Source organism: Sturnira hondurensis, unplaced genomic scaffold (genome assembly GCF_014824575.4).
Source record: "Sturnira hondurensis isolate 20B ecotype Veracruz unplaced genomic scaffold, ASM1482457v3 Scaffold0012545, whole genome shotgun sequence".
Classification (NCBI taxonomy): Eukaryota; Metazoa; Chordata; class Mammalia; order Chiroptera; family Phyllostomidae; genus Sturnira; species Sturnira hondurensis.
The window spans coordinates 753,414-775,368 of record NW_028085176.1 but is presented as its reverse complement, the minus strand read 5'-3'; the positions used below and the strand labels follow the sequence as shown (position 1 = coordinate 775,368).

General features: G+C 35.5%; 1 protein-coding gene across 3 annotated transcripts in view; it reads right to left on the bottom strand.

Moving 5' to 3' along the window:
* Positions 1 to 21,955, bottom strand: part of DIAPH2 (diaphanous related formin 2) — a 902,023-nt gene that overhangs the window by 671,496 nt on the left and 208,572 nt on the right. For all 3 annotated transcript variants that reach the window (XM_037060830.1, XM_037060831.1, XM_037060832.1), the window contains 3 exons: positions 4,354 to 4,428; positions 4,206 to 4,275; positions 1,452 to 1,588 (listed from right to left, as the gene is read on the bottom strand). In XM_037060830.1, coding sequence (XP_036916725.1) covers positions 1,452 to 1,588; positions 4,206 to 4,275; positions 4,354 to 4,428 — 282 coding nt within the window. The remainder of the gene's footprint in view (positions 1 to 1,451; positions 1,589 to 4,205; positions 4,276 to 4,353; positions 4,429 to 21,955) is intronic.

Here is a 21,955-nt window from a genome sequence, read left to right as displayed (position 1 = left end):
TGAAGAGGACTGAGGTGCCTTTGTCCTATGTACAGTGTTTCTTGTATCTTCTCTACTAAATGTCTCTGTTTTTCATATTACACTGGCTGCATACCCTCTGCACAGGGCCTGTATATCTGAAGGAACTGAAAACACTAATCAAAAAAACATAAGCACCCCTATGTTCATTGCAGCAGTATTTACAGTCAGCAAGATATGGAAGCAGCCCAAATGTCCATCAGTGAATGAGTGAATAAAACAACTATGGGACATTTACAGGATGGAATACTACTAGTTTTAAAAAGAAAATTTTACCCTTTGCAAAAGCATGAATGGACCTGGAGAACATCATGCTAAGTGAAATAAGCCAGTCAGAGAAAGATAAATACCATATGATTTCAGTCATATATGGAACCTAAAGAACAAACTGAAGTAACAAGGAAAATAGACATAGACTCACAGATGAAGAGCAGAATGATAACTAAGGAAGGGAAGGTGAGGGAGTAGAAGAATTAAGCAAAAAAGGACTCATGCACATGAATAACAGAGTGTCAGATGGGGTATAGATGAACTAAATGATAATGGAAAAAGTACAATAGAAAATACAAAACAATTTAATAAAAGAAAAAACACTTTAGTCCATGTCCTCCACAGGTATTTCTTTCTTTATCACAGTGGTTTCTTCCTAACTAGACATATTATTGACATCAAACCTAAAATTTTTCTTCTGATTTGGTATTTTCTCCCATAAGTAGAAATGATCTAATGCACGGTCAGCAATGACGTGCTAACACTGGCCCGTTTACACACACTGAAAAACTGACAACAGCCTTGTTATTTCTTTTTATCAGGTCAGTCGATTTCATTCTACAAATAATTGCTTTATCTGTCCCATTACCATAGACAGGTAAAGTAAAATAAAGCTATACATAATAACACAAAATAAAAGCACTACTTAATGCAGTTAGTTAAAGAAGTCAAATTTTGTGATGTGCGTACGTGTAAGGTGGGTATGTGCAGGGATAGATGTGATCATATGTATGTCTTTAGCCAAAATTACTCTGATTTTGCCCTATATTTTTACTGATTACTTTAAGTAGGCAAAATTCTATTCATTCACTTTGAATCCAACTCAGAAGAATTTCCAATGAAGATTCTGTTTAAACCTACTTTTCAAAGACTCAAACAGTGCTAAAATGTAAACAGATAACATAAAAATGTTGCTAACTTTTTCCTAAAATTTCATATCATTTTTTGTTTTAAGTATATATTATTGATTATATTACATTTTCGCCAATATTCTCTCCCCTTTATCCCCCTCCACCCTGCACCCCCCTACCCTACGGCATTACCCCCACTTAGTTCATGTGCATGGGTTGCAAGTTATCTAAAGAACCAGCACAAAAGCAGATTTCTTAATTTCTCAGGTGGCATTTTCCATACAGTTAATATAATAGCACAGCAATACTTACATACTCTCTTCTCCAATAATGCAAATAGCAGAGAGTATTTTTACTATTTCAGTCATCATGTTGGGTTGTTTGGGGTCAATTGCTCTTGCCAACAGTAGAAGACTTCTTTCATCTCCCAGAATCCTTTGTAATCCAAACTTTAAAAAAAGAAGTATTTTCATTGAAGATGTCTTTGGAACATACCTTTAATTTTAAAAAGCTACTTGATACTGATTTTCTAAAAACCCACACCTTCACAATGAGATTCTACCTAATTAAATGAATGTTCTTCAAACAAGCAGTTATTTGTCTTTGTTGTTTTTTTTTTAATTTGAAATGACTGTATCTTGGAGTTTATGGCCCTTGATCAGAAATGGTCTCCATCAGCCTGCCTAAAAATCCCATTCAAATTTGGGAGAAATACGGGAACAATGGTGTTTCTTCAACAAAGAAGAACATGTAAAGCATATACTTATATGATTTTCTAAAGTAATTCTACTTATGTCACTGGGGTTCCCTCAAGATATCTACAATTTATGCATAAATTATCCAATATGTTTGTATAAAAATTAACTTGAACAAAAAGGATAAACTGTTGAAAAGCTCTTTGTACACTATATGCCAGTTTAAGCAATAAGCCTGCGTACGGATGTCCCTACACTTTCTGTCTCATACCCTCCCCCTGTCAGACAGCTGTGCCGCGCTCCATAAGCTACGAGCCCAAAGAAACGGCACCAGGATTCCAGTGTCACACTGAACTAGGCAGAGAAGACACCAGTTTTACTCATTTTTTAGTCTTGAATATGCATCCACAAGTGTGAATTACAAGAATGAAATAGGTTAAGAAATTTCGAAGAAAACATACAGCTTGGGTTTTCATTACAGTAAGAATATAATATTTTCTTTGATCATTGTCCCATAAAGTATTTCTCAGATTTCTTATGAAATACATTTGCTTCTTTTTAGTTTAACGGTAAAATCTGACAACATTTCATCAGAGTAAAAGTGCCATTTCAAGCTAACCTTTAGTTAAGTACCAAGCATACAAATATGTTCATGGTTGCTAATTTAACTTCTAAAAGAATTCATGGGGAAAATAGACAAAGCTCTTAAATATAACTTTACCAGCGGTCATAATAAATTAAAAAATGCACCTAGAAAAAAATGCACAAATAAGAGGAAATGGAAGAGACAAAATTTAAAAGAATCAAAGAAAACAGAAGGGATACGTATGTATAAAGGTAGCTAGTAGATAACACACAATAAGAAAAATAAGTGAAAAACACAGGTGGAAAACTGAGAGATCTATGATTACCATGCAATTATCAAACTTAACAAGTTTAAAATCAATTAGACTGAGAGTGAACTCATTTAAATTTTTAAATTTCCACTTATTGTTGAAAAGTACTTTCTACTCTGTGGGAAAATACTGCAACTAAAAATGAAGATATGAGAAATGATGAGAAACCATATATCTAAACATTAGAGCAATATTACAGCAAATGAAGTTAAGAAGAAATGGGTGGCTTTTTATGGTCCTATTCTGCCATGCATTGTATAAGAAAAAGGAGTTTTTGATGTAGGTAATATAAACTCCCCGCGACCGACAAATTTGATATTTAAGTCATCGCAGATGAAAGATGAAAATTTCATTCTTTGATTATGATAGTTTATTTCAACATGAAACAGATATATCATTGTATATTTTTATTTTGAATACACAGTCTAGGCTAACTCTTACATACACCTATAATTTTAAGGATCCACCATTTATTCACGTTCTGAGCCTTTATGTGCAAGACATTAACATGCCCCTAACTAAAGGTTAACCTTACTTCAGAGCAATCTAAGTCAATCCACCATGTTCATATAGAAAATAATAAAATAATAAGTAATAATGCAAGAATAAACTGTTTTGTATACTCATAAGTGTAAACCTGATTTTACCTCACCCTGTATATACATACTTGCATATAATCCCATATACTTATGAAACTGTTTTCAGATTACTTAGACAATCTTACTGCATTGGTTATTAATGACTATAATTCAGATTTGGCAGGTTTTTGTTTACTGTAATAATTCTTTATCTCTATTACTACTTAACATTATTAAAACACCAACTAAAAGAATTATGTAATTAGCTAGTGGTATTTTACCTATAGAGATATAGAGCAAATCATTTCTAAGATAGTAACAAAATAGTTTATGGAAAAACTATAATTTCATAACCTGAGCAAGGACTATTTTGGGAAAAACCCATGTCTAGACTTACTGAGGCCTTTACAATGCAAAAAGAAACAAGAAAAAAACAGAAACAAAAAAACCCCACTGTTTTCCATAAATGTCTTTCATGTATGTTAACTGACACTAATTGAACACAAAAGAAAGAGAAATCTTAACTTTATTATGTTCTTAGTGATCAAGTCAAACCATGGCTTTGAATTTTCCTTTTCAAAGAATAAAAATAGTCTCTAAGAAAATGGTATTCAACATATGACATTCAAATGTTTCTACTACCATAAAAGAAAAAATAGTATTAACTAATTTGGGTGCAAGATTAATGTGTTTCCATGATTGCAAAAGCCTACGAATAAATATTTTGTGAATCAAAGTATATTTTAAATACTATTTAAATGAAACATGATGATTTGCATCATAAAGACCCATTTATAAACTGAATAAGCACACACTATATTGCGTGTTTCACACTTTCATGCTGTGGGGCAAGGTCTCTCACCTTTGGTGTCAGAGGCAGAAATAAACTCTACTTACCTTATTATTCATAAATGCTTTGAGGCACTGAATAAGTTTATACTGATTCTTCTTGTCAATATTTTCTTGCCTGAATAAAAAAAAACCCAATATTATCTCGTGCCTAAATATTTCCCCTTTTGTGATTTTTTTTCATGTTTATTCTTACTGTTTCTTGTCCAGAAGCTTTTCCAGCACATCCAATAAGAGTCCAAGACCTTCATGGCCAAAGTTGTTAACCCAGCTATGAAATAAACAAACAAAAAATATGTATAAGTATATTTGTAAATTGAAAACATAAAGTACCTAAAATGAAATTTTCATTTTCAATATGATAATCCTGGCTTTATATTTCTTGTCATTCTTTTTTCTACCCCGATTGCTTCAACCATCTGCTGTGAGGATGACTCAAGATCTTTACCTCAATCTCAGTTTTCTCCTCACATTTTGGACCGCGCATTCCACAGCCTTGCCTTGGTTGTTTCCCTTCCTCTGTGTCACTGCTTCCCTGTATCAACCCCTCTTTCATTCTTCCTTATTTTTTTTTATATTTTATTTATTTATCTTTAGATGGGAAGGGAAGGAGAGAAGGAGAGAAATATCAATGTGTGGTTGCCTCTCATGAGTCCCCCGCTGGGAACTGGCCTGCAACCCAGGCATGTGCCCTGACTGGGAATCGAACCGCGATACTCTGGTTCGCAGGCCCGAGCTCAATCCACTGAGCTACACCAGCCAGGGCCCATTCTTCCTTATTAAGTTAATAACACAACTACCATTTTATTCATTCAGGCTGCAAATACGGGCATAATATTTGAGCCCCCAATCTCTTTGACCTTTGCATTTATTCTGTTCATTTAGTCAATAAATATTTACTGAGTGCTTACGAAGTACCAGCATGTTCTAGTTGATAGAGACATAACAGTCAACATAATTAACTCCTTACCCTCATATAGTTCACATTCTCAAAAGAGGGACACGGATAATAAATAAAAACATAACAAAATGTCACTGTGTTGGTGCTATGAACAAAATGAGCCTTGGTAAATGGAATAAGAAATGACAACATGTTATCTTTAAATGCATGTGGTCTGGGGAAAATTATTTGATAAGGTGGTATTCGAGCACAGCCTTGAAGGAAATGAAGACTTCTCCAGTAGAAGGAATAAGCACACATCAGGTACTGAGGTGGTGGTTCATGAGCTTGAAAAATTCCAGGAACTGCAAGGAGACCTGTGTCATTAGGGCTGGATAAGTGGGCGTGGGGGGGCAGCAGGAGACAAGGCCCATGAGTGGTAAAAGGCTAGAGGACTGATCTGTAGAGCTTCCTTTGACTTTTTGTTAACCACTCATGAATCCCGTTCTAGAATGATTCCCACACATGCCTTGCCCTCCTTTCCATTCCCTACGAACATTCTAGTGTGGCCCTAGTTACCTTTCTTTAATACGCCAGGAGCCTCCAAACTAGGGTCTCTGCAGCTTCAATTGTTCTTTTATTCATTTTACAAAACACTAGACTAGATTGCACTTAACCAGTCTTCTGCCCTTTTTCTCTGGACTACCTAACACATTTCAAATGCAGATTCTGATCTAGTATCAACTGACCTTTACAGCCTCAGGCCTTATACCACATGTTTCAGTAAATATCAGACAAATTCTCTTTCCTGATATCCTTCCCACACTTGCCTGCATTATGTAATGTATGGTTCTTTCCAGAAGGTAACCCCAACTCCATCACTCCAAACCCTTCAAGGTCAAACTAAAAGTCAGTTCCTCCATTAATGTTTTTTCTCATGAGTCTTCCATCCAAATAAGAGTTACTTTTCTTTTGAACAACCATGTATCTTTATCTATGATTACTTAATAATGCAATTCTTGACACATCTGCCTTACATACCTTTCTGTACTAAAAATTCTCTGAAGATAGTTATATTATCTCATTTATTTTTCTGTCCTCCATAATACTTAGCAGTGTAACAAATCAACAAACAACAAGTGCTGGAGAGGTTGTGGAAAAAATGGAAACCTAGTGCACTGTTGGTGGGAATGCAGACTGGTGCAGCCACTGTGGAAAACTGTATGTAATTTCCTCAAAAACTAAAAACGGAACTGCCTTTCGACCCAGCAATTCCACTGCCGGGATTATATGCTAAGAACCCTGAAACACCAACTCAAAAGAACCAATGCACCCCAATGTTCATAGCAGCACAATTTACAATAGCCAAGCACTGAAAGCAACCTAGGTGCCCATCAGTAAGTGAGTGGATCAAAAAACTGAGGTACATTTACACAATGGAATTCTATGCAGCAGAAAGAAAGAAGGAGCTCTTACCCTTTGCAACAGCATAGATGGAACTGGAGAGCATTATGCTAAGAGAAATAAGCCAGACAGTGAAAGACAAATACCATATGATCTCACCTATAAGTGGAACCTAATCAGCAAACAAACAAGCAAGCAAAATACAACAAGAGATATGGAAATAAAGAACAAACTGACAGTAACCAGAGGCGAGGTAGGAAAGGATACTGGGGAGGAAAAAAAGGAAGGGTCATCAAGGAACATGTATAAAGGATTCATGGACAAAGCCAAAGAGGGGCAAGATTGAGGGTGGGAGGTGGGGATGGCTTGGGCAGGGAAGAGTGTTGGGGGGGGCGGGGGTGGAAATGGAGACAACTGTACTTGAACAACAATAAAAAAACACGTATCTCCTCAGGTCTGGTACATGAAAGTAAACACAAGAGCCATGTGTATTTGAATGTCCCTGGAAACTATTCATCATGGTAGATTAATGCATGTACTATTTCTGACCAATTAAATGTATCTATTAGATATAATACTGCCATCTCCAGACATTTGCCTATATTTCTTTGAAGCACAACATTTACTTTCCATTTATTTCACCTGATTCATAGAAAGGTTGAATATGTCAATTTTACAGCCTTGATTCTGAGTGGTTTTGAATCCAATATTGAGACAGATCAATTAAAATGTCCTTAGAAAACACCAAAGAGGACATTCCCTCTTTCCCTCTATACTCTGTTATTTGCTTAAGAGGATTTCATCTGGCTACATTTATTCTCCCCATCAGGTATCACTGGAAGGATCCTGCTGTTTCATACTACCTACGTATTTTTAAGACTTCCTCACAAAGAGGAAATGTATGTGCTTTCTAGCTGCTCATATAATAAGAAAACAAATTCCTCTTACATATTCCATATTCACAAATTGTGAATTCCCGAGTAACATATAAAAATCTCCTGAGGGCTGTAGTTGAAGTAAAAATGCTCTCTCAGAGGATACAGTTCCTTATTTATTACAATTGATTTCTTAAGCTCTCAAAACTACTTTGGAGACAGCTGAAATGGCTCAAGTCCAAATCTTTTAAAATGTCCAACAGGCTACAGAAAAAATATTTTCTTCTCTTGTGTTCCTTTAAAGATTATTGTTAAAAAACTTTAAGAGATGGTCCTAGTTGTATTTTAAATTTTCTTTATAGGATTTACGTTGTGAATAAGATTATGTTAGCACACTAACTAAAGTTGCCTCATTGTAATAGAACTAGTCAAACTTATAATAAAATGTTAACTTCTGCAAGACAAATGTATTGGCTCATTTTCCTAAGCTAAGTGATACAGTTAAAATTCTTCACACATTCCACAGGACATCCAATTTCTTCTCATTTAGTAGAATTTTGTTAAAATGGAACTACTTCAAGAAATCCCATTCCTAATCTGTAAAAACTAAAAATGAAACAGAGCTGATGTCGAGTTTATCTCCTGTGCATAAGGTAACAGGCTCTATGAATGCAAGCAGGAAAGCAGACAGGCATTAGAAAATACCACCCATGAATTTCCACTTTTCCTGCACCAATTTGCATGTTATACTGTCTGATTCTGATGGGCAGCAGAGAAATTAAGAATTTTCTTTCACAATAACAGGGACAAGGAGAGTTGAAGGGTAATTACTATTTGAAGCCTGAACAACAGAAATGGAACAGTCCTTCTCCCCTACCAGGTGCAGTCCAAAAATATATAATGAATGATTCATTATACAATGTGATAGATACAAACAGAAAGATCCAAGAAATTTAATGTTCACAAACACTTTTAGTACAGAATAACTGCAACCAAACCAAAAGGAAGCATTTCTTTGGAACCTCGTTGTGGATGCAAAACATCTCAGGAAGTCCAAATGTTTTACTGTCTCACAATGTGATGTGTAAAATTGTCCTCTATTTTTCTGGCTTACTTTTATATGATATTTTGAAGTCCCTTCCCCTATAAGTGAAAAAGATCCTGTGGAAATTGGATATATTTCTGTGTGCACATACATGCACCCTTAACCACAGATAAATATCTTAATACAATCACCCTGTATGGATGTTTTTCAAACAATAATTATATGATGAAAAGTCAGAACCTTTCATAACCATACATTAAACAACTTGGGAATTGTTAAGGCTTCTCTAAGCCAAATTAAGCCAAACATGCTAATTCTTTTTCTCTTGCATGCTGACATAAAACCATCTAAAGCAAAATAACAAAACAATAATAAACATGTACATGACTTATAGATAAAACCCTTACAAGACTATAATGCAATATCCTAAGAAGAAAACATTAGCCACCCACTATAGTCAACCTGGTCTTTGCTCACTTTCAGAAAAATCTAGAAATATAGGTGCTCTTAAAAGATACATACTTATACATGATAAGTCTTTCAAAATATACAAATGCTTTTGAAAAAAAGCATGTTTTAATTGCTGAAATATCTATGATCTTCTTCAAAACTGCAAGAACTTTCTTTTCAATTGCAATAGTTAAAAATCAAAACAAACATTAGCATTTAAATTGACAACATGGTTCTGTCTTAATTTACAAACAAATCTCACTGAAAGACCACACACTGAGCACAGTATCTTTACTGGTTGTGAAATCAAAGTAGTAAGCTACTCCATATTGTCTCTTTCATCTTACAGATAAAGAAACTAGAGAATTTTAGTTACTTGTCTTTGGTCATATGTTAATGGCAAAACTATAATTGAAAACTGCTACTCCTCAATCCTTATGCACCTCATATTCAACTATATTATTAGCAACTAACATAAAAATAATCAATTACTGGTTACAAGTGTTTGGGTTATTTTTGTTCATGACGAATAATGGATAAAAGTGACAACTTATAAAAATATCACCAATGTGTATAGTCAGCAGCAAAAGCAGTGCTAGGGAGGTTTTTATTATTATTATTTATTATGAAGTCTATCATCAAGACAAGGGAAAATTTAGCTAATAAATACATTGGAGATTTCCAAAAGTGTACTTTTTTCCTGCTTCCCAAATACAATTAAACAAAATAACTGCTTCTTCAGCATACAGAGCCCTATCATACTAGAATTCATTATTATGGATTATAGACATACCAATGAAGTATTGATCTACAGACATTCACATAAAAAAATTTTAGCAATTGTTAGTTGATATATGGTCTGACACAAAATACAAGTATTAGGAAGCACCTGTACAAATAGAGCCATTCAACATTTTTTAGAATAGTTTGAAATTTACAAATATGTAAATGATAAACTGTATGCTATGAACAACAATGGGTCGAGGAAGAAACTGAGAGAACTACAACATACCTTGAGAAAAATATAAAATAGAAATACAACATAGCAAAAGTTACAAGATACAGAAAAAGGAGCTCTAAGGGGGAAACTTATACTGATAAATGCCTAATACACACACACCAAAAAAAAAAAAAAACAAGAAAGGCCTCAAATAGACAACCTAACTTGACACCTCACAAAACTAGAGAAAAAGAAATAAACAAAGCCCAATTAGAAGAAAAAGGAAAGAAAGTAAAAATTAGAGCCAAAACAAAATAGAGACTAAAAAGAAAGCACAAAAGATAATTCAACTAAGAGCTGTTTCCTTTGAAAAATAAAATTAACACCTACAGGTACTTTCACTGAAAGGAAATTAAAAAAAAGAAAAAGGAGAGGAGCAAATGAAATCAGAAATAAAAGACAATATAGTACAACTGATAACAGAAATAAAAAGAATCATAAGGAACTACTATGAATATTTTTACACTAACAAATTGAACAAACTAGAATGGGTAAATTCCTAGAAACATACAATCTACCAAAATTAAATCATGATGAAATAGGAAATCTGACCATACATATTATTAGTAAGGAGATTCAATCAGTAATCACAAAACCTCACAACAAAGTCCAGGACTAGATGCTTTCACTACTGAATTCTATAAAACACTAAAAGAAAAATACCAAACCTTCTCAAATACTTTGAACAACAAAACAATATATAGGGGGAAACTATTCCAAACTCATTTTATAAGACCAGCATTAGGTTGAAAATAAAAATCAAACAAGGATGCCATAAGAAAATACCCCTAAAATAAAAAGAAAATATCCCTGATGAACATAAATACAAATATTATCAACAAAATATTAGCAAACAAATTTCAACAATACATTCAAAGGATCATACACCATGATCGAGTGGAATTTATTCCAGGTATGCAAGGATGGCTCAACACTCACAAATCAGTCAATGTGATACACTGTATTAATAAAATGAAAGATAAAAATCATAAGACCATATCAACAGATGCAGAAAAAAGCATGTGAAAAAATTCAACATCCTTTTATGATAGAAACTCAACAACTCATGCATATACAGAGAAAATGTACCTCAGCATGATACAAGCCCCATATAACAAGCCAACAGATATGCTCAGTGGTGAAAAGATGAAAAGGTTTACTTTTCAAATCAGGAATAAGACCAACATGCCCACTCCCACCACTTCTATTTAACATAGTATTGAAAGTCCTAGCCACAGCAATTAGGCAAGAAAAACAACAAAAAGCATCTAAATTGGAAAGGGAGAAGTAAAATGATCACTATTTTCAGGTAACTTCAAACTATACATAGAAAACCCTAAAGACTGTGTCAAACACATCTTAGAATAAAATTCAGTAAAGTTGCAAGTTTTAAAATGACAATGCAAAAATCTGTTCCATTTTTATACATTGAGAATAAACTAACAGAGAGATAAATTAGGAAAACAATCCCACGTACAATTGCATCCAATAGAATAACAAAGCTAGGAATAAATTTCACCAAGACGATAAAACACCTGCATATTGAAAACTACAAACATTAATTTAAAAAAACTGAAAAAGACACAAATAATTAGGAAGATATTCCATGCTCATAGGTTGGAAGGACTACTATTGTTAAAACGTCCTTACTCCCCAAAGCAATCTACAGAACACAATTCTTATCAAAATTCCAATGACAATTCTCAGAGAAATAGGAACAAATAACCCTAAAATCTGTGTAAAACCAAAAAAGACCCTGTTAGCCAAAGCAATTTTGAAAAGACAAAAGAAAACTGGAGGCCCCTTATTTCAAATTATATTACAAAGTTATAGTAATCAAGACTATGGTATTTACTTAAAAAACAACATACAGATCAATGGAACAGAATAGAGGACCATGAAATAAACCTGTGCATATATGCTCAATTAATTTACAATAAAGGAGAAAAGAATATACAATGGGGAAAGGACAGTATTTTCAATAAATGGTGTTCAGAAAACTGGTCAGTCACATGCAAAACAATGAAACGGGACCACTCACTATCTTACACCATACCAAAAAAAAAAAAGGGACAACTGTAACAGGATAATCATTAAAATATATTAAAATTTAACTTAAAGTGGGTTGAACACATGAACTTAAGACCTGAAACTGTAAAAGTCCTAGAAGAAAACAAAGGCAATAAGTCCCTTACATAGGTCTTGGTGATGATTTTTTAAATTAGACATCCAAAACAAAAGTAATAAAAGCAAAACAAAACAAGTGGCGTTATATCAAACTTAAAAGTTTCTGCAGAGCCAAGAAAACTATCAACAAAATGAAAAACAAGAGAACATATTTTCAAAATCACATATTGATAATAGGCTAATACCTTAAATATATAAAGAATTCATATAACTGAATAGTAAAAAAATTGTTTAAAAATGAACAGAAGTTCCAAATAGCCATTTTTCCAAAGAAGACATAGAGGACCAATAGGTACATAAAAATATGCTCAAATCATTAATCATCAAGAAAATGCAAACCAAAACCATAATGAGGTATCACCTCATACCTGCTTAGACATGACAATACATCCTGTAAGAGTGGATATTAAGAAAAAGACTAGAACTAACAAGTGATAGCAAGGATGTGGAGAAAAGTGAATCCTTATACACTGCTGGTGGAAATATAAATTAAGCAAAGTCACTATGAAAACACTATGGAAGTCCCTTAAAAAATTAAAACTAGAACTACCATATGATCCAGGAATTCTAATTCAGGGTATTCATCTGAAGAATATAAAAATAATAATTCAGACATATTATGCACCTTTATGTTAACTGCAGCATTATTTATAATACCCAAGACATGGAAACAACCTAAGTATCCACTGATAGATGAATGGATATGTATACACATAGACATACACACACACACAGAAATTATTCAGACATAAGAAGGAAAACAATATTTCATGATTAGAAATGGATGGACTTCAAGGTCATTACACTAAATGAAATAAGTCATAGAAAAACAAATATATGATTGGTCTTATATGTGAAATCTAAAATGTCTATCAATAGATAGATGAGGAAGATGACATATAGATAGATAGGTAGATAGATAGATAGATAGATAGAGATCATAGATACAGAGAACAAATTAGTGGTTTCTGGAGGCAGGATGGAAGGTGAGAGAAATGGTTGAACAGTTGTTTTGTTTGGTTGTTTGAATAAATTCAATAAGGAAAAAAAATAAAGCCCTAACCACAATGTAAAAGAGAAAGAAGAGAACGCTAACTTAAATACAAATATATCTCATTTTATTGTGTTTCGCTTTATTGTGCCTCACAGATACTGCATTTTCATGAACATAAAGGCAAGACGCCATAAGCAACAAGATTACCACTCTCTGAAGGTTCAGATGATCATTAGCATTTTTTAGCAATAAAACACTTTAAAATCAGGTATCTTCATTGTTTTTGAGACATGATGTTATTACACACTTAACTTCATTTATAATACGTATGTCATAACATTTATGCACACTGGGAAGCCAAATAATTTGTGTGATTTGCTTTATCACAATATTTACTTTATTGCAGTAGTCTGCAACTAAACCTGCCATATCTCTGACATATGTCTGTAATAATTATTTTTATGTCTAAAGGTTTGGACATGACTATATATACTAGAAGACTGAGTTAAATGGTCGATGCCTACAATATATATATAAAATGCACATATACATATAAGTTGAACATTCATACATCAACTACAAGCGACATACTGGTGACCTGAATTTCAAAAATGCATTGTTGTTGGCAAAATATTTTCTAAAACAGCAAATAATTCTAGTTACAAATTTCTAAGTATATATATAAAACATATTCTTCCCTTGGAAAAAAATAAAGAAAATGGGCAAATGTAATGACCACACTGTCAAAGATGACTCCAAATCATACACACAAGGATCTGATCCAAAACCCTGAATAGAGCCCTAGCTGGTGTAGTTCAGTGGATTAAGCATGGGCCTGCAAACCAGGCGATCGCGGTTCAATTCCCAGTCAGGGCACAGGCCTGGGTTGCGGGCCGGTTCCTTGCAGGGGACTCACTAGAGGCAACCATACATTGCTATTCCTCTCCTTCTCTCGTTCCCTTCCCCTCTAAAAATAAATGAATAAAGTATTTTTTTAAAAACCCTGAACAGATAGATAAGCTCTCTAAGACAAAGAATAATATATGAAGTCAAAAATAGTTGCCTGCTATAATATAATCAGAAATCTGTTGTAGGCTCACAAACTAAAAGGTCCAGTATCATGTATCCAGCATATTGCTTATATCTCCACCACACCATTAGATAATTCATATTTTCTAACACCCATTACATCATAGTTTCAGAAATTTCCTGCCACATATTTAAAAACTAAGTATCATATATAATTTATTCCCACTCCTCAAAGTTAATTCCTCTATAGCTGTCTATTATTAACTGTATTATTCTGATTTTTCAAGATCATTTGAAAGAGTTGAGAAATGCATTGAGGTGAATACTTGCACCAAATTATTGTCATCAGCAAATTCAGACACGTGATCTCAACATGTAAAGACATTACTGTAATTTATAAACAATACAAAGATAATCAAGAATTGCAAAAAGCTTACATAATAACAACTTGGCACAGTATATACAGCATTCTACTCCTAGGAGAAAATCTTGAGCAAATAAACTGACAGGAAAGTTCTTTTAAGGAACAAAATACATCATATGGTCAGAGAATACCTGCAGCTTGATATTCCATACCACTTAAATTATAAAATTATTTTCCATTTTAATTGATGCTTAAAATGCTGACCTCAACACTATAAAATTCTTCAGCAATTCTATATTTTAAAAGTCATTAATGCTTTATTCAGTATTTTAAATATATTTTATTGATTATGCCATTACAGTTGTCCGATTTCCCCCCTTCATTCCCCTCCACCCTGCACACCCCTCCCCACCACTACCCCCCTTTATTTAGTTCATGTCCATTTGTCACAAGTTCTTTAGTTTCTACATTTCCCATAGTATTCCTACCCTCCCCTGTCTATTTTCTACCTACTGTCTATGCTACTTATTCTCTGTACATTTTTCACTTCTCCCTCTCCCATCCCCGTTGATAACCGTCCATGTAATTTCCATCTCTATGGTTCTGCTCCTGATCTAGCTGTCCTCTTAGTTTGCTTTTGTTTTAGGTGTGGTTGTTAATAACTGTGTGTTTGCTGTCCTTTCACTGTTCGTAGTTTTTATCTTCCTTTTCTTAGATAAGCCCCTTTAACATTTCATATAATAAGGGTTTGGTGATGATGAACTCCTTGAACTTGACCTTATCTGAGAAGCACTTTATCTGCCCTTCCATTCTAAATGAAAGCTTTGCTGGACAGAGTAATCTTGGCTGTAGGTCTTTGGATTTCCTGACTTGGAATACTTCTTTGTAGCCCCTTCTTGCCTGGAAGGTCTCTTTTGAGAAATCCGCTGACGGTCTGATGGGTACTCCTTTGTAGGTGACTGTCCCCTTATCTCTTGCTGCTTCTAGGATTCTCTCCTTCATTTTAGTCTTGGCTAATGTAATTATGATGTGCCTTGGTGTGTTCCTTCTTGGGTCCCCCTTCTTTGGGACTCTCTGAGCTTCCTGGACTTCCTGGAAGTCTATGTCCTTTGCCAGATTGGGGAAATTCTCCTTTATTATTTGTTCAAATAAGTGTTCCACTTGTGGCCATTCCTCTTCCCCTTCTGGTACAGCTATATTTCAGATGTTGGAACGTTTAAAGATGTCCTGGAGGTTCCTAAGCCTCCTCTCATTTTTTTGAATTCTTATTTCTTCATTCTTTTCTGGCTGGATGTTTCTTTCTTCCCTCTGGTCCATTCCATAGATTTGAGTCCCGGTTTCCTTTTCATCACTATTGGTTTCCTGTGCACTTCCCTTCATTTCAATTAGTTTAGCCTTCATTTGTTCTTCTAATTTGTGACTAAAATCAACCAGTTCTGTGAGCATCCTGATCACCAGTATTTTGAACTGTGCATCTGACAGGTTGGTTATCTCTTTGTCACTCAGAAGTATTGGCTCTGGGGCTTTGAGCTGTTCTTCTGCTTGAGCCATAATGTTTTGGTCTGTTTGCACCTGTTACGGAGGAGGGACAAAAGCTTAGGTGTTCACCAGGGTGGGTCTACCCAGTGTCTGGGCTGTGACGCTATAAGTGGGCATGAGGTCAGAAAAGGAGAAATGGCATTTGCTCCACTCTCTTGGATTTCAGTCCCCTCTACTGCTTCCCACGAGCAAATTTGCCCAGGTGGGTGGGCTTGTGTACGTTCTAGGACCCTGTGGGTCTCTGCAATGAACCCTCCTGTGAGGCTGGGAGCCTCTCCCGGCACCTCCACCCCCGAAAGTTTTCCAATTGGTGCTTTAGGGCTTTATTTCCTAGCACTGGGGCCCTGCGTTGCATGGTCTGTCTCACTGTCCATTTTTTCTCCTGGTTTATCTGCACGTGGATGTGTGACCATGGTCAGCCAGACGCCTTGTGCCCCCACTGGGTCTGCCCATTGCCACCCCGCACCTGGGATCTGCCAACCGCTGCCTGCGCGCCTGGGTCAGTCTGGCAGCCACCGCTTTTCCTTGTTGCAGTGCCTCGTCGGCTCTACGGGCCGCGAACTCTGCCCCTCTTACCAGGCTGGATGAATGGTTCGTTGCTGTAGGAATTCAGTACAGTTCAATTTTCTGTCTATTTTGGTTGTGGTTTTGTTTCTAAATCTTTGTTGCCCTTAAATTTGGTTGTGCAAGAAGGCACAGTGTTTCCACCTATGCCTCCATCTTGGCCGGAAGTCCTATTTAGTTTTAATGCTGGATCCATTTCAAGGTATTCTCATTCTTTGACAAATGCTAATTCCATGTGACAATTTATGATAACTCATTTTTTAAAAAAATCTTTTTAACAATCCAGTATAGCATTTGGTCTTCAATACTTTTTGAAGAATGCTGAATGCAGAAAACTATTTGCCAGAAAACTATTTTGGAAGTTGGTATGAAGGGTGGTATGATACCACAGCATTGCCCTATAAAAACAACTAGAGCAGTACTCAGTACACAGGTAGTGCCCTCCAAAATAGAATTGGACTCAATCTGCATATTTTTAGTAACACTGTATGCTGCAGAACAGACTTCAGAAAATGGGACTGGGTTAATTCTGACTATGTGAAGGCTGGAGATTCATATTCATATGGCAGACCACTAAGCATCTCATGTGAAGCTGATTTCGTTTTTCAAAGTACATGATATGAGTACAATGCCTTCTATGTTCTGCTGTCCTGGATGCTATCTCAACAGAAGACTTCCACATTCAAACTGTGTGATGTGAGAGGCTGTACGACGATAGTTTTGCTGAGCGGGTGGGAAGTCTCCCTGAATTAGCTGTCCATTATCTAACACCAGATGAACAGCTGGGGTCATAGAGCAAACACAGTTATCTACTGCACACAGATCTTCTTTCAATCTATCAGGAAGCCTACCTGCACTACAGGTGCTGGCTGGCATCTTAATTGTGAATTTTCAGCTATGCAGCTCCTATCAAAAGTCCAGCTGAGATGATAGATGTTCCAAGGGGACAGCCTCAGGGATATTTCTCAAGTATATCTTGGTAGTAGGTTAGATTCCCGGGAGCTATATACCAGTACTGTTACCCTGGGTCTTTGTAGAAACATCACAACCCTCATTTTTTTTTTTTAACTCAAGGTCCAATGGAGGAAATGGACATGCAAAGAAATCTTCTGTACTGTATAAAAAACTATCAAAGAGTCACTCTGTTTTGTGCAATATCCCTCATTTAAGGAACCACAAGGATCAGATAACATAATTATCTGATCTCAGAATTAGGAATAATGTCCTTCCTGAAAAATAGATACACCTTTATTCATCAGATAACAGCTGTGTCTCCCAATATTAAGCCTTTTTTTCTCCCCTTGGCTATAAGCAAAATTGGAACTACAATACTTTATACTCAAATCATTACTGGGCATTGTCCTAGGCTTTTTGAAAAGTACCACCTTCCCTTCTTGTTACTTGAAGCTTGTATTCTTAGCCTCATCTTTTTTTAAATGTATTTAATTATTTTTCAAGTACAGTTTTCTATTACTCCCATCCCATCCCACCCGCCCTGCTCCCCCCTCCCTGCTCCCCCCTCCCTCCCATTTCCACTCTTCTTAGTTGCTGTCCATGTATCCTTTAAATTTGTTCCTCTAAATCCCTCCCCTGTTTCCCCTGAAATTCCCTCCCCTCTCCCCTCTGGTCACTGTCAGCCTGTTCTCTATTTCAGTGTCTTTGGTTATATCCTGCTTGTTTGTTTTGTTGTTTAGCTTCCTAGTGGTAGTGGGACACCTGCATTTCTTACTGCAAAGTGCAAGTGCTTTTACTAATAGCCCCATAATGATAAGAGAAGCATGTAAAACTCCAGTATCTGTCCAAGACCTTTAGTTAAATTATCTCATATAAATCAAAATAAAAATATTTCAAATGCCATATGTATAAGATTTTTTACCAAAAACAAATATTCAACACACTGAAAATACAATAGAATATATGTAAAGTGCTTTCAAATAAATGAAATTTAGTATTCTATGGTTGTGGCCTGCTCTGCCTAGTTTTAGGAATTGTAACTCTACCCCCTGTGGCTAAAAATGAGTCAGTGACCTCTGGAATGCGAGCCACAGAAGACAAGGCGTGTCCCTGGTAGGAAATGCTGCCTCAGCTTCCTCCCTGCCCCCAAAGCATGCTTCGAAGTCCTTGACAGGTAAGACCCCTCACACTGGAGGGCAACCTAAGCCAGACTCAATCACGTGGGAGGCCATCATGGTAGGACTCGGGGGGCTTCAACAAAGAGCAATGGACTCTCGCCTCCCCACCCCCTTTGACATAGCCCGAGTCCCCATGTTCTCTGGGAGAAGCGCTTCCTGGCTCTAATCCCCTTAAGCCTGAATGCCGGTTGGGGAGAGGCGCAGCTCCTTGCCTTGCTAGAGCGTGTCCTGGGAAAATATCTGGCATCACAAAGACTTCCTGATAAACCTGTGAAATCTGCTCTGCTAAGAGTGCTTTCATTCATATGTTGAGGGTTCGAGCAAGAAACCCTAAAACTCTTCCTGACAGACTCTGACTCAGACTAAGCCCTCAGATTTCTTTGAAATGTTATCTACTATTTGATCTTTGCCGCCATGTATTCCTGTGTATTACAACCCAATAAAAGCCCTTGGAGGAAGGGGCTCAACACCTGTTTCCCCTGAGAAACTGGCCACTGCTCAAGGCCTTTTTCCTCTGAGAAACTGGCCACCTCCCCTCCCCAAGCAGATCACATCATGTCTCAGTCATATTTACTCTCATCCGTGGCACGCAGGGGGACTTGCGAGGAAAGTCGCCCCCATATTCTATTAAGGAATCCATTCAATTAGCAGTTTGTTTCTAGTATAAAAAATAATACTGGATATGCCTTAAAGTTGTGTTGTGTGGGTTTTTTTTTTTAGGTTTGTTTAAATCCTTTTATTTTTGCCTACTTCCATGGTAGATTATAATAATGCATTTCCATTGGAAATTAAAATTCCAGTTACTTCTACCCGCCAGAACGTCATTAGAGAGTCAAAGGTAGAGCCAGTGATCCTTTTAAGTGTAATCTTCAGATGACAGCTAAAATGTACAACTGTATCAGAGGGCCTGTACCATTATTTCTTGAATATCTGTGGAAATGCGGTTACTCTTAAAATTCTGCTTCAGTTGGAGTGAAAGTAAATACTGGGATGAATTCTGGTATACGAAACGTGTTAGGACATTCATAGTGGTTATTTTTCACTGTAATATGTTGTCTGGAGTTGGGTGTAAAAGCTGGTATTGTTAGTGTAGCATGAAATGTAGAAATTTATATTTGTTTCTGAAGAAAACTAGGTTTAACATAAAGTATCTTAATACAGTCTGTAGAGTAATGAAAAGCCTGTTTTCTACTGAGTGTAAGCAAGTAATAAACTATGTTTTGAAACTAAAATTATATAATGAAAAATTCAATGTCAACATATGTGGTACCAACATAACTAACTGAGCATAAATATGGTTGTCATTAATTCAAATTATTGTCCAAGATTTTAAAAGAATGCATAAAATTTAATATAAGTGCACTAAATGTATTATACTCTTATGTAAAAATGTACTAGTATCTTCTAAATCAATTTGTGCATTTAAAAGGTAAAGTGGACAAATTTAAAATACCAGTAGTAAACAACCCTGCTTTAGTAATACTGCCTTATGAGATGTGCTCACAATTTTAAGTCTTGATCACATTTCCGCATCATAAACAACTGTCCTTATTATTCCATTTTTTCACTGGTAGACCAATGCAAAATGTTCTAAGAGTATTGATATGCACCTACCTTTATATTAACTTTCTAGGTAGTGTTGGTTCCTTTGACAAGTTTTTAGTAAGTTTACTAGAAGTTGTTTAAATAGTTATTAATACCCACAATTAAGAAAGTGCTTTTTATTCCTAATTCACATTATTGTCAAGAGTAGCAATTTCATTGCAATGATTATGTTAAAATGTGCATTTGTTAATACACAAGAAAATGTTTAAATCTAATGGGAAGTTAGAAAATATCAAGTAAAAAAGAAACATGTTTTAGAGGCAATGCAAATAATTACACATATGTAAACTCTAAAGGATATTTAAATGTTTTCATCTGCTTAAAAATATAGGCTGAGGAAGCTACCAGCACAGAAAGCGAACATACACACTATGCCATGAGTTTGCAGATCAATAACTCAGATTCCAAGTAAAAAAGATAAAAAAATTGCTAGTAAGGTAAAATACCCTTCAAGCAGTAAGGCGATCTCAGCAACAACTCTGCAAAGAATTCTACACAATCACAAGCCTCTGTTACTATTCCTCAAACCAGTATTTGCTGCTGTTTATCATGGGTTAAGTACCCCTAGTCACAATGACTTATTCCTTTACATTTCTTTGGATCTTCATTGAATGTATTGGCAAATACGACATATCCTATAAGGAGTTTGCTGGGAATAAAATTGCCCAAACTTATTGGTCCTCTCTCAGCAGGCATTGCTTCCTTTCATGAAATTTAGCAAAGGAATATGGACAAAAATATGCAAATAACAGAGCCATCGTTCTAAAACACATGGACCACGGCGTGTTCAGAGTCTAATGCAATTTCTGATGGCAGATTGAGGTTTATTGTATAGTCAAAACTCATGGATTTTTACGATATTAACAAAGTTGTAAACATTCAATTTCATTAATTCATCATGCAACAGCAAAAAGACCGTTGCATAAAGCATGCAATATTGTTTGTAGCTTATTAGTGTGGTTGAAATCAAACCAGCAGGTTACATTCCTGTTTGGAGGAAGTCAGCTTCCTTCTTTTTCTCTGATTACATCGAAAAATGCATGGCCACAAAATAGTGACAAATTAATGCAAATTCATTCTCACTGCTGGAGAAGCATTGGTTTTATTGATGGTGGGTCAATATCCACATCAAATCACACATTGTTGTATACAAATTACACCATATCTGCCATTATGAAACAATAAAAGGGCAAGAGTGTCCCTTCCCCAGGGGAATCTAAAAATCTAAAATAACAGAAGCAGACATATATTCATGAAACTATTTTAGAGCATAAGCAGATGCGGGTGAATATATAGAGTACAAAATAACTATTGAAGGAAATGTATGGTAAGGGAGTGGTTTGGGATATGGCCAGTTAATGGTTTATACAAGGAATTTTCAAATATTTGCCTTTAGCAGAAAGCAATATAATAAAATGACTCTCATAGAGCCTTTATTATCTGAGGGATTAAATACCATATGAATTTAAAATTCTTGACTCCATTTAAAAATCTGAAATGATTGTGCTTTCAGAATGTTTAGTAAAGCTATTTTTGTGTGTATGTTCATATTTATTATTTTAGCAGGGGCTGAACAAAAATAAACCAGTTCAAACTGCACTAGGGAAGGGCATCAGCCATGATAGGGCAAATGCCTAGATTCTAATGAACATTAGGTTTCAAAGAGTTATATAACGCATCTGAAAACTGCTTTCTTCAGTATATTAAAGAAAATTATACATACCTGCCTG